At 39.6% G+C, this 13448-nt stretch overlaps 2 protein-coding genes across 3 annotated transcripts in view; both read right to left on the bottom strand.

Moving 5' to 3' along the window:
- LOC129565325 (neuroligin-4, Y-linked) overlaps positions 1 to 13448 on the bottom strand; it is a 226960-nt gene that overhangs the window by 75179 nt on the left and 138333 nt on the right. The window lies entirely within an intron of this gene.
- On the bottom strand, positions 5705 to 13222 carry LOC129565314 (uncharacterized). Of its 2 annotated transcripts, none has more exons than XM_055440071.1 (2): positions 9937 to 13222; positions 5705 to 9863 (listed from the first exon to the last, which is right to left on the bottom strand). In XM_055440071.1, the coding sequence occupies exon 1, from the start codon at positions 11789 to 11791 to the stop codon at positions 10199 to 10201; it is 1593 nt and encodes a 530-aa protein (XP_055296046.1). In that variant the 5' UTR covers positions 11792 to 13222; the 3' UTR covers positions 5705 to 9863; positions 9937 to 10198. The 2 variants fall into 2 exon arrangements, with proteins under 2 accessions (XP_055296046.1, XP_055296037.1); XM_055440062.1 differs by having other exon boundaries at positions 5753 to 9863; positions 9937 to 10183.

Genomic DNA, 13448 nt, shown 5'->3' with positions numbered 1-13448 from the left:
TCTTTCGATGGTGCACACATGAACACATTTTTAGATCGTCTCTGTCTCTCTCTCTCTCTCTATATGTATATATATATATTGCTTAAGCCATTGTTACGTGTATAACGGGTATCGTCGTTTCTATTCTCTATAACTTATTGGTATTAAGCGATAAAGTGTATAAAGATGACAACGAGGGAGAAAAAAAAGTATTTGATGGTGTGTAAAACTAAATGTCGTATGTGTTTGACTTTGCCACGTCTCAAACACGTTGCTCACAACAAGTATTGAAAGGGAAAAAAGAGAAAGGAAGAGAAAACAAAAAAAACAAGTGAGACGATATCTGATATTTTGTAACACTCTATATACGTTTTGGCGTGGCATGAGCTCAAAACGTTTGCGACTGTATTTGAGCTGGCCCATCGAATGCCACAAGCATCATAAACCAGGCAACACAGGTAATTTAAGATAATCTTTTATTCTTACTTTTTATCGTTGCTCCCATTCCCCGCTCCTTTTTAGCACTACATGGAATGCAGGCTACTGTATTTGTTTTGTTTTTTCAAGAAAATTTTAAGAGTCTTTAGGCCATTTTTTGGACCGTAAACTAATTCATTTTAATATCCATATTTTTTATTTCAAGAGAAGCAATTACGCCTAATTGCAAAACTGAAATAATATCATGTTCATGTTATTCAGTTTTGAGATAACTCAAAAAAAAATTGGCACTTTTTTCGTTGCCAATGTGAAATAATGTACGATGACCGTTCACATAGAACGTACATAAAACACGTGAAGAATACAATATCATCATATAAATGTATTTAATTACTTTTGACAATATTAAAATGATTTGCATACATTCCATGTAGTGCTTACGATAAAAATTTGATGAGAAACATAAAATTAATTAAACTCTTTAAATTTACAAGCTTCAAGAACACAGAGTGGAGCGAAGCGACGATCTGCGGTCTTGTTTTATTATTATTTCACTCTCTCGTCATTTTCGTTGGTTCGTTCAACGTCTCTTTTTTCCTTTCAATTTTCTTCTCAATTTTTTTTGGTGTTTTGATTTTTTTGCCTTCAATTTTTTTTCATTCGATTATGTTTTGTCGTTGTCATTTTTTCTTCCAATAGAAATGGCTCAATTGTTTTAGAGTACGAGCACACAGACGCACACAAAATGCCACATCAGTGAATGCCTTGTTTTCTCAGCAAATTTTCCCTCAACGTTAGGTGTTGGTGTGTGACGCTATTTGGAAACAAAACTTTTGCTCTTCTCTGTTGAATCATTCGATGCGACGTCATTTTTGTTCAAAAACTTATTTTGGTCATTTCTCTCTCTTGTCCGTGTTCCAATGGAAACGTCACCAGCACAAGAGCACACTATTTGCAGACCATTCAATAAATATCGAATATTATTCTCAGCCCTTTCCACTTAAACGCACAGTCGAAGAGAATTCAATACATTGAGAATTAAATGCTCCCTCCCGATAGAAATCACACACACATCGCATCGCATCGCATCGGCACACCATATAAAGACGTCCGTTTCATATCATAAAACTTATTTAATTCTTTACTTCTCGACGTTTTCATTTTTTTTTCACTTCAAAATTGATAGAGAAGTTTTTTAATGTTTTCGCAAAGTTTTCGACGGTTTTAGATGAATTCTTGCTGTTTTCGCCCTGCAGTCAAAATTATTTCCAACCCATACTCATGAGAGTAAATGCCGTTTCATTGTTGGAGAGTGAATTGTTCGGATTTCATCTATAGTTTTTGGTTGCCATACATTCGGGCGGTTATCATTCAGTGTTCAGTGTCGTGGCGTGGAATAGATTTAAGCTCATAGTCCACCGGCATTTTATTGGTGAGGTAAAATTTGCCGCTTAGATTGATGATCGAAGATAGTAGCAAAGGTGAACCATAACCATGATGGATGGCCTCAAGTTTCGTTCGCTATGTCAACATTATTTCGTAGTTTGCAATATAGCAACGATGGTATTCGGGTAAAAGTTGTGTAATCTCGGTGCGAAAAACTAGTCAAACTTGCCTCGTGTCGTGCCATGCCAAAACTCAAGCGCACACATTTGGGGAGAAGGGCAAAAGAAACCAACAGCACCATTTCAAAATTGTGTATCTCGTTAAGCGTATTGGAAATAGATATGGATAGTGTGATGGCGAACAGAAATAAAATTCGAAAACGATGTAAAATAAATGAAAAAGGTGAAACGGGAAAAACGAGGCCAAAAAAAAAACGAACAACATCAACGAGATATGCTGTGGATGGCAGCAACAAACGCCTCTGCGAACGATGCCAATTTGTTGGGAAACACTGTTTTTTTCTCACCTCATTTTGTCCTCTTTCTCTCGCATACCCTCGATTGAATGTTGTTGGCATTCATTTGATTTTCGTTGGAAATTCGAAAACAAACAAAAATTTGTTATTCAGCACCTGTGGTTCCCGTTTCACAATGCTAAATCGTATTAAATTGTATCAGCAACTGGTTTTGTTTGTTCTATTTGCGTTATTCGCCTCTGGATTTATGTGATTTGTTAGTGAATTTGAAATGCCATTGATTCCATAATGGTTGGTGAAAGGCAATGGTATTGGCTGAGCTTGACGACGAATAGGATAAAACAAGACCGCAGAGCTTCGCTTTGCTCCGCTCTGCGTTCTTGAGTTGTTAGTTACTTAATCTATTTTGTTGTTTCACAACAAACTATTTTTTGGCGCACTACATGAAATGTTTTCCATCAAAGTAATTTTGAAGTAATATATTTATTTGCAAAATGAATTACAAGATCTTGGTTTTATTTCTTTTTTGAAATATACTGCCTTTGGTTTAAATTAAATAAATAATATGAGCATAGAATCTAAAATCACTTTAATTCTGGTCAAGACTCAGAAAATATTATACGAAAAATTAATGTAATTTTTAAATAACATTTGATGATAAAAATTTGATTGGCGCTTTGAGATATTATGCACTTATTTGTCGTTACTGCCACTGTTTTAAAATAAATAAAAAATATGCGCATAAAATTCAAATTCACCATAATTTGTTTCAACACTCAAAAAGTAACTAGAAAAAAAAAATAAGCAGATTAGTAGCTCTACATTTCATGTAGTGCTAAAAAACACCATCACCATCAACGAATTCCAATGAGCATAGGAAGAAAAAATATAATAATAAAACTTTTATAATTTGACATTGACACCCTTTCATTCGAAGGATCGGTAAAGAGCTGAAATTCAATTTATTTCTCTTTCTTTTTTTTATTTAGGAAAATATTGCAAATGCCAACATATATTTAAGCGAACGTCGCAGTTTGATTCCAGCAATTCGATTTTGTCGTTTTTTCGTTGTTATTGTTGTTTATAAAGAAGACCTGAAATTGAATGTTTGTCGTTTTAAAATGAAGGCCAGGCAAAAACACACAGCGCGCCTTGGCCCTTGCACAAAGTTACAAACGAAGAGGAAAATGTTCTCAAAGTTGAGGACACAATCTGAATAAATATTATATTTTTTTCTTTTCGTTCAATTGATTTACTTAATTTTTTCCCGTTTTGCCGGACGAATGAACGAAACTTTGTAGAAGACCGATTTGTTTCGTGGGAAAGTTTTTTTTTCGGTGCTGGGGCTCAAAAGATCTTAAAATAAAAGACTGAAATTCGATTGGATTTTTTTTCGCATGGAATGTTTGGGCTGCATCTTGTTTGTGGAAAATCATTTTAGAAAGCGTTTTGCCTCATGAAAAGCCGTCGTGGGCTGTTCTTTTTAAATTTATCGACTTGATTGACATTAATGAAACGTTGTTGTACGCCGTCCGAAACGTTGATTCAATTTGAACAGCTTTTGCACCTAAATGTTATCTTCAATTTGGTTTTAGTTATGTGACCATCTCTTCCGCAGCCACCATCTTAAAATGGCAAAATATACGACGCACTTATGATATGAAAATACAATTTACCGTTGTTGTGCATTAGCGGGGACATCGAACTGAAAATTAAATTGAAATTGGCAAGCGAAAAAGGTGCGGTGAGAAAGGTGAGCGGCACCTCAATGCCAATCGATGCCGTGCAAACGATTGACATTTGCGCAATTTTCCGGAGAAATATGTTTGCACAGGCGAACGGGAAATATGCCTTATAATTGCAAATAACGAATTTAAAATGTTTTTTTTCCTTTGCTCAACCAGATTCAGGTTCTTTCGGCTGCTCGCTTTCATGTGCAACGTCATAATTTCATAATTGAATGAAGACCAAATGAAAATAGAGCCAAAGAAACATCGCTGTTTTAAACATCATACAAAACAAACCATCAAATGGTTCGTTGCGTTTGCAAGCAGCAGGAGACACAAGTGAAATTGTGTTGACGTTGTCAAAATATCAAAGGAACGTCAATGCAATGTTCCGCACACACACACACACGTTGTGTCTGAAGCGTTTTACTTGAGCAGCACGTTCGTTTGGCACACGAACGAAATCGATTCTTTACAAATGACGTTTTGATATTTTCCGCTATCGTCGTTTCAACATCAGCGAGCTAGCACACACGTATAAATGAAGCAAACGCATTTTTTGCACTGCAATACACGCACCATATTGTTTATTCTACTATTTACTTCTGGCGCTGCTTCGATCCCATTGCCATGCCCCTTTGAACATTTCGTTTTTAGCTTTGATTTTTCGTCGCTATGTTTGCTTTTACACTTGGTCCAGCTTTCACAATCTAATTTCAAATTAAATATAAATAGACATTAATTTTTGAGTTTTAAAATTGATAGCCAAGATCACACGACCAAAGCTGCTGATGTATCCAGCTGTCTTCAATCCGAATTGCTAAACATTAATTCAAGTAATTCTATTAAAAATGTGAGTGTTGCGACGTCAAGCTTGAAATCGTTGTTGTTGTGTGTGTGTTTTTCCTTGCGTCTTCTTGCAAATGTGCCACTGACGTATCGCTGTTTGCGACATTTTTCGACTGATTCAAGAATATTCTTAGATCTGTTGTAATCGGAATTGTGTTTGGCTAACTGCTGCGGTTTTTATCCCATCTCCCACTCACTATACGCCTCTTCCCTTTTGGCACAAATAAGTGTACTCGGGTAAAGCGTGAGTTTTTACGCATATGTTTCTCTTAAACAAAAGAAAATGAGTGTTTTGTTTAACTTTGGCTTACGCTTCAGAACGATGAACGTTCCTCTATTATGAAGGTCTTGGTATAAAACCGATAAAAAAGAAGAAGAAATTCGTTGAACGAGAGTGAAAAATGGCATAACCAAGCAATGACGTTAGCTTTCTATATCCTCTAACGAGTCACAAACACAGGCAAAAATTATAATTGACAATATGAACGTTTTTTTAAACTTTTGTCGCGAACAAATGACAACAAAGAACGAAGCAAAATGATGGGATAAAAACAACAACACACAAAAAACAGATTGTTATTTAAATGCACTGCTCGTTAATGATATACTAATGGTAATATGGTGGTGTTTCGACTCGAAGGCATTGTGTGGGTGAAAAAGAAACTGAGCGAAAGTGAAAAAGATGGTACGCTATTGAAGCCGCGAGCTCAAAGCGTTTTTAATTTGTATTATGTTGACTTTCAAATCTGTTCTCTTTCTTTCTCTCTTTCTGTGTTTTGTCGCGCTTTGCTGGTTCGTGTTCGTACGAAGAAAAGGAAATCTCACCAGAGAATTTGCCGTGAGTACGTCTTGTTAAAGAAGGGAAATAAAAGACGTAGAGTTCTCATTTTTGGTTGTTGTTTATTCTAACGCTTGTTTCAGACTGACATTTATCATATTTTAATCTCTTATTACTAAACGGACCGCACAGAGCCTCTCCTGGTTTTTGTTGTGCCGGTTGAAATTGTATTGGTGTGCGTTGTGTGTTGTGCGTGTGTACTCTTCTTTTTCTCGATCTGTTGAACGGTATACAGCAGCTTACTGTATACCGGTTGACTGTATCGAACAGTCCCCCCGTTGAGAATTATTTATTCTCAACCCAAAAATCACTAATTTCGTCAGTAGGAAGTACACACAGCTTACGTATGGAGCGTTCCAAAATTCCATTTTGCATCTGCAGCTTTACAGAGCGTACTTTATCATCTCTTGCCGCATTCACCTCAATTATCCTACCCATGGCCCAGTATGTGGGTGGGAGGTTTTCATTTTTTATTAGTACCAATTGGCCTTGCTTAAGGTTTTGTTGGGCTTCGCGCCATTTTGGTCGATTCATCATTGCGTGCAGACAATCATTTGACCAAGTTTCCCAGAAAGCTTGAGTTTGCGCTTGAATTGCTTTATAAAGGCTTTTTGCCATTCGTGGCGGCGTATCACACCTTTCTGGCAGTGGCAATTTTAGCGGGCCACCAATTAAAAAGTGCGCTGGTGTTAAGGCTTCAGTATCATTGGGGTCGTCCGAAAGCGCGCAAAGGGGACGCGAGTTCAGACAAGCTTCAATACAGGCAATCAGCGTTGATATACCTTCGTAGGAATATTTTTGTACACCTATCACGCGTCTTAGATGATGCTTCATCGCTTTTACCGCTGCTTCCCATAGCCCGCCTTCGTGCGGGGCACCTGGTGTGATGAAACTCCAGCTTGAGCCATTCCAATGCATAAAATTTTGAATTTCGGCGCCTTGCCATGTTTCAACGGCATTCCTCAGTATGTTATCCGCTGCAACTAAATTCGTGCCATTATCGCTGAATACTTTTTCAGGGTTACCTCTTCGTGCAACGAATCTTTTGTATGCTTGTAAAAATGCTTCACCGGTTAGATCCATAACTGCTTCAAGATGAACGGCCCGCGTGACCATACATACAAATACCGCTATGTATCCTTTTATCTCTGGAATGCTTGCTTTGGACCGTGTGCTTAGATTGATTTTGTCCGTCAGCTTAACATTGAATGGACCGGCCAAATCGATTCCAACCGCATTAAATGGTCTCGCTGGCCTTATTCGAACTGCTGGCAGCTCTGCCATAATTTGCTTCGCCGTTTTCTTTGCGTATCGTGCACATCTCGCGCATTGCGATATAATCGTCCGGCATTCGGAGCGCAGTTGCGGAATCCAGTATGATTGGCGAATGTATGCCATCATAATCTGTATGGATCCATGTAATGTCTCCTGGTGTGCATCTTGAATCAGGAGATATGATAATCTTGATCTAGGCGGTATGATGATCGGATGATTTTTCGTCCATTCTGCATTAGCTTTGCTGATTCGACCTCCGATTCTCATGACACCAGCTTTGTCGAAAATTGGCTGCAATGCCATTATTTTGCTCTTCTTTGCTGCTGCAGGGTTTGCTTGTTTTAGCGCTTGCTCTTCCTGCTTGAATGCTCTGAGTTGTGCATATTTTACCCAGAAAATAATTGCATTTTTTATTTCATCCGGCTTTGGCTCATGCTTAATCCATTTCATACGATCTTTCATGCGTAAATTAGCGATGAAACGCAGCACATATACTGTAATCCGGAGAATTTTTTTCCAGTCATTTGAGCGATACCATAATTCACGAAACTGGTCGACCACATTCGTCATCCTAGTTGAGAGAATCAAATTGACTTTTGGCTTCACCTCTCTGCTAATTTCCACTTTTTCTTGTGGTGTGAATGACAAAATCGGTTTCGGCCAATCGCTTTGCTTTTTGCTGAGCCAATCTGGCCCATTCTTCCATACTTCGCTTTTCACAAAATCATCCAACTTCATTCCACGGCTTATGGGGTCAGCTGGATTGGTTTTGCCTGAAATATGTGACCATGTGCTTCCTCTTGTGTATTCTTGTATCGCTTGTACACGGTTGCCTACAAATTGCTTTAATTCAAGGGGCGATCGCTTGATCCAATATAATGCCACTGTTGAGTCTGACCAGTAAAACTTTTCTGCATCTTCGAATTCACATGCCTGTGCTGCTTGAGTCATGAGTTTGCTTAACAGTAGAGCAGCTAATAATTCCATACGCGTGATGGTTCGCTCTTCTGATGACACTTTTGATTTTGCAACTAATAATGACGTGCACGCAACACCTCTCTCGCCGCAAGTAACACGCGTATATACTGCAGCCCCAATGCAATATTTGATTGCATCACAGAAGCCATGCAATTGCACCTTTGATTGCTTATAAATAGATAGCCACCGTGGAATGCGATACTCATTTAGCTTATTCAATCCATCCACGAATTCGACCCAGCGTTGGCCAATATCTACCGGTACCGCTTTGTCCCATGACAGCTTCTTGTGCTTCCAAATATCACGCATGATCATTTTAGCCACAACGATGACTGGTGCCACGAAACCATTTGGATCAAAGAGCTTCATTATCCCGCTTACGATTTTACGCTTTGTATCATTGACGTTTGCTTCTATTTGCTTCACTACTATGGCTATTTCATCCGTTTCTTTCATCCATCTCAGGCCGAGAATTTTAGCTTCTGATTCTGACCTTCCCAACTCAACATCCTCGTTTGTTTCAAATTGCATGTGCTTTTCTACCGTTGCGCTATTCGACACCCATTTTCCAAGCTTAAAACCACCTTGGCCTAGAACAAACTCGACCTCTTTGCATAGTAGCTTCAATGCCGCTATCGAGTCTGCCCCGAAGGAACCATCATCTACATAAAATGACCTTCGAATAATCTCTGCAGCTTCAGGATATTCCTTACCATAGTCTTCCGCGCATTGAATCATTGATCTGACCGCAAGATAAAGTGAGGCGGCCAAACCATAGATTACAACAGTGATTTGGTATTCTCGCAACGGTTGGTCGGGTGCTTCACGCCAAAAAATCCGCTGCAAATCCCATTGAGATTGGTCTATGCTTACTTGTCGGAACATTTTCACCACATCGGTGACGACAGCGTATCGAAATCTCCTGAACCGCATCAAATGATAATGAATGTCAAGTTGTAGCTTCGGCCCAATCAGCTGGATTGAGTTCAATGATTGGCCATTCGATGTTCTGCATGATGCATCGAATACTGACCTAAATTTATCGGCATTTATGCTATGGTGTGGGATGTAATTTATTACAGTATCTGGCTTAATCGGTGGTGCTTCCCGCATGTGGCCAAGTTGAATGAATTCGCGCATGAATTTGATATATTTAGTTCTTAGCACTGGGTTAGCTTGCAGTTTTTTCTCTAATGTGAAAAATCTACGCATCACAATTTTTCGAGATTCTCCTAGTGCTTTACCAGATTTGAATGGAATTCTCACTATGTATGATCCGTCTTGCTTTCGACGGACTGTCTCCTTGTACATTTGTTCGACTGCATTGTCTCCCTTTGTTCGTTGCGATTCGATTTCTGGAACATCTTCGATCGCAAAAAATTGCTTTATTAATATATCGAGCGCTTGCTCTGGCATAGAATCTTTTTCGAGCGCTTGCTCTTGTTCTGGGAGTATGGCGGCTTGGTATATTCCAGCTTGGAATGCTTCTATGGGTAGGAACACTTTGCCTAATATAACGTGTCCCAATATTGTTTCGTGCATAATCGGGCCATCGACATGACGATATGTTAAATTCCCAACGATTTCACTCCAAACATCACACGATAACAATATATCAACCGGCGCAGGTTGATCAAAATTTGGATCGGCGAGTGTGAATTCGTTCGATTCTGGCTTAATGGAACTTAATGAAACCCATGGTTGAAGACCACCGAATTCGCTGCTTACGAATAATTCGGTGTATAATCTATAGTCGCTTTGAAACCATGGTAATATATACGCTTGTAATTTCCTTGTCATTGTGGATTTTCCACCAATACCATTCATTGACCGGGCACATTGTTTTAATGGTAATGCATTTGCTTTTACTGCTGAAACTGTAATTAGGCCCGCTTGGGCGCCTGTGTCACATATCGCTCTGAAAATGGGAGTAATATGAGTACCAATTTGCATTCGCACGCTTGCTGTGCCCAATATGACATATCGCTTACCTGACGAGAACTTTTGACGGCCGCTTGCTCGCCAACGTTCGTCATCTGAATCGTCATCCGACTTTGCTTTGCTTGGTTTGTCATTCAATGACACCTGCCAATCGCCAGCTCTTTGGACAGTTGATGTGACGATTTGGCGTGATGATTTTGATTGTTCAATTTTTGCTTTCTTTTGTGGTGGTGGGCATGAATCATCATCTGCTTTGTACATGTCCCAATAGCGAACGACATCCCGTCCGCCGTAATTGCCACTCATGCCTAGTCATGCTTCTGACTTGCCCTTTGAGGGCCCTGCGCTTGCTTGGTTTATCGCTGCATTACGAAATTTATCACCCGTCGGGCACAATGTGCTGTTGTGGAATCGACGCTCAGGACATTGTGGGCATGGTCTGTTGCGCTTTGGTGGGAAACAATCATTTTCACCATGATTTGGTCTTAAACAGCTTGGGCAAAGATTGTTGGCACGCATGAATTCTTGACGGCCTATCAAATTCATTTCGTTCAACCATTTGTCACATTTGTAAATATAATGTGGACCACGGCACAAAAGACAGCTTCCATCTGGCGCCATTCGTGGCTCGGCTTTTTGGCCCGATTGCGCATTGCGTTTTGGGGCACGATCATGGCCACCAGCTTGTGGCCGTTGGTGTTCATAGCCACTTGCTTGTGACCGCTGATGTTCATAGCCACTTGCTTGTGAGCGTTGATGGTGAGCCGTATTTCGTGATGCACTGGTGTCGCGTGAACTCTGGCATGACGCATTTCCAGCATTATTTGAGCTTTCAGCATGGCCCAAAAATTTCGCTTGTTTTTCCAAAAATTGTTCGAGTTGCTTCCACGATGGAATACAATTTTTGCGCTTTGCTTGCTCACCGATTTCTTGACCAACAGCGGCTTCTGTTGCTTCATCTTCTTCTTTGAGTGTTGGACGCAGCTTTTCCCACTCTTTTTTCGTTTCTTTATCCAGTACACCCAGTACTTTGCATACCAACATTGGGCCCCACGTCTTCGTGTCAAAATAATCTTCGAGACGACCCAAACAATCACGCATTGTGTCGAGAATGCAGCGTAGAGCATGGCTTGATGCTTTTTGCAATGGTTTCATTGTGAGCATTTTTGTAATCAGCGTATTGACAATCAAATAATCGTCTTCATAGCGTTCGACCAACCGGTCCCAAACGATTTGATAATTCGTATCAGTCATGCCAAGTTTCCCACGAATACGGGCGGCTTCGCCTCGCAATGATCTTTGCAAGTGATAGAATTTGCGTGCCGGTGGCATTTCCGGATCTTCGTGAATGAATTTGAAACCGTCACGGAAAATTGGCCATTCCAAACAATCATCCTCGAAATGGCCCCAGGTGATGGGAATGTCCACATTTTCCTTCTGCTTTACAGTTACCTGGATCTTGCTTACATCCATTTGCTCCGTTGGCACTTTTGGTTTTATTGCTTCCAATCGAGCGCGTATTGCCGATCGGGATGTCAAGTAAAGCTTGGAGACTTTTTTATATTCAGCAGCTTGCTGTGCAAGTTGATCCGCGTTAGTGATGCTTCCGACGACATTCGAATGTTCATTTCGAAAAGACGACCATTCCATTTCCAGCATAGACAATGTGTCTTCCAAATTGAATGAATTCATGTTATTCAATTGGTCGGTGTCAATTACCTGTTCATTGATGCCAACTATTGCATCAGAATAAATTTGTCGTTGATTTGTTGACATCGTGCTTCGTGCCAACGTATTTCCTCTCTTGCTTTTTCGAGGTGTTTTTGGTAACTCCGATGACTGTACTTGCTGGCTTAGCTTCGATTGTCTACGCGTCAAAATTCGCCCCGGTGCATCCGATGACATGAAACATAAATCCACAAATCACTTATTCTGGTGTAAAATCTCCGCTTGAAAAAATTTCTAAACAATTTGTGGCTTGATTTTTGTTAATATTGCTTCAAGTAGGCTGTGATTAACACAAATTTCACCAGCTTAGTGAAATGTTACTGCTTAGTGTGCTACACAAACCAAAATTCGATTCAAAAAATTATCGCGTCGAAATTCCTTGCTCAAATGCTTTATTTTCACAAGAAACAATTAAATTGCTTATTTTTTCTTATTTTTATTCGTGTAAATTCACTATTTCAACGATTTTTAGAGAATTTCACAATATCGTTTCGTAAATGCGTAATAAATCAAAAATGGCTGCTCAAAGAACAAACGTATTCTATAATCAAAACCAAACCGTTGTGTTTAAGTGAAAGCCGCAGAATGCCATGCAAACGATTCTCTCAACCACTGCTTCGTGGTCCAGATCGATGCGTTGGTGCAGCGTCGCTTGGTTACCGTAAAAAATTTGCATGTATATTGTGTGACTGTGGTGCGGCTTGACCTACACAGCCAATCAGCATTCTCTGTTGCGCGTCGGGTTTTTTCCATTTCTCGGAATCGTTCCAGCGCAACTTGCTTACTGCTTCGTGAGTGTGTCAATTGCTTGTTGACTGCCGCATTGTTTCACTCACACTAATTAGCAACAATTATGCTATTTTTCGGCGTTGCTTCGCCTGTGCCTCACTCACATCGCTTAACGTGAATGTATGGGTTTTTCCCGCTTATTTTTCAGCCGCTTGCTTGCTCGTGCATTGCATATGCCACGCTGGCTACTTCTCCGTCGTCATTCGAATGCGTTATCGAATATTCTCGACTACTTATACATTCTTACAGGCTTCATTAGAATGATTCGCAACGTTGTAGCATTTTGCTTTATGGTGTTTACATGTATTTTCATGTATTTGCACTTCTTCTACTCGGTCGTTCACGGTGTTTGCTTGCCCTACTTATTGAATACAACGAGCACATTGTGCCGCTTGCACCAACGAATTTTGTCGTATCTCAAAATTACATTGTTTAGTCTAGATGCTCATTCCATGGCCTGCTTGGTCATATGGGCATCTGTTTTCAGCTTCGATTATTTGTGCATATGTTTAAACAATCAGCTCGATTGTCGTTTGAAATTTGAAACTGATTTTTTTCCATCGCAGCATACGAAGTTGACAATCATGTTCATTATTATTTCTTTTATTACTGCTTGATTGACAGAAATTATTCAGTCGCACTGCTTATGGACGAATAATTTTGTTTATTGCTTTACTTTTCTTGGGAATTTTGCTCACTCTTTCTCATCTATTCGGATCCAAGGCAAGCATACGCCATCCGAATATTTTTCGAGAAAAGAAAAAAAAACTGCTTGCCTGCATTTCTTTGTTTGTTTCTGCATTGCTTAATTGCTTGACAACCCATAAAAATGCTTCGAACAAAAGTTCCCAGAAAATGGCTTTGTCGCATTGACTTTACAACCAAAGAGAAAAGAAAAATCTCACAATTGCTTAATTGCGAAATAATTTCCCACCTCTACATCAATCATTCCCTTGTTAGACTCTAAACCATAGCTTCTGGTTCAGTCGAAGGACCAAATGTTAAAGAAGGGAAATAAAAGACGTAGAGTTCTCATTTTTGGTTG

The sequence above is a fragment of the Sitodiplosis mosellana genome, unplaced genomic scaffold (genome assembly GCF_009176505.1).
Source record: "Sitodiplosis mosellana isolate CC-2019 unplaced genomic scaffold, AAFC_SMos_1.0 Smas_scaffold_1, whole genome shotgun sequence".
Lineage (NCBI taxonomy): Eukaryota > Metazoa > Arthropoda > Insecta > Diptera > Cecidomyiidae > Sitodiplosis > Sitodiplosis mosellana.
This window is presented reverse-complemented; position numbering and strand designations above follow the sequence as displayed.

Bases quoted from the DNA above. Each gene is read 5' to 3' on its own strand.
- LOC129565314 (XM_055440062.1), bottom strand. From the start codon at position 9,772: ATGAATGGTATTGGTGGAAAATCCACAATGACAAGGAAATTACAAGCG.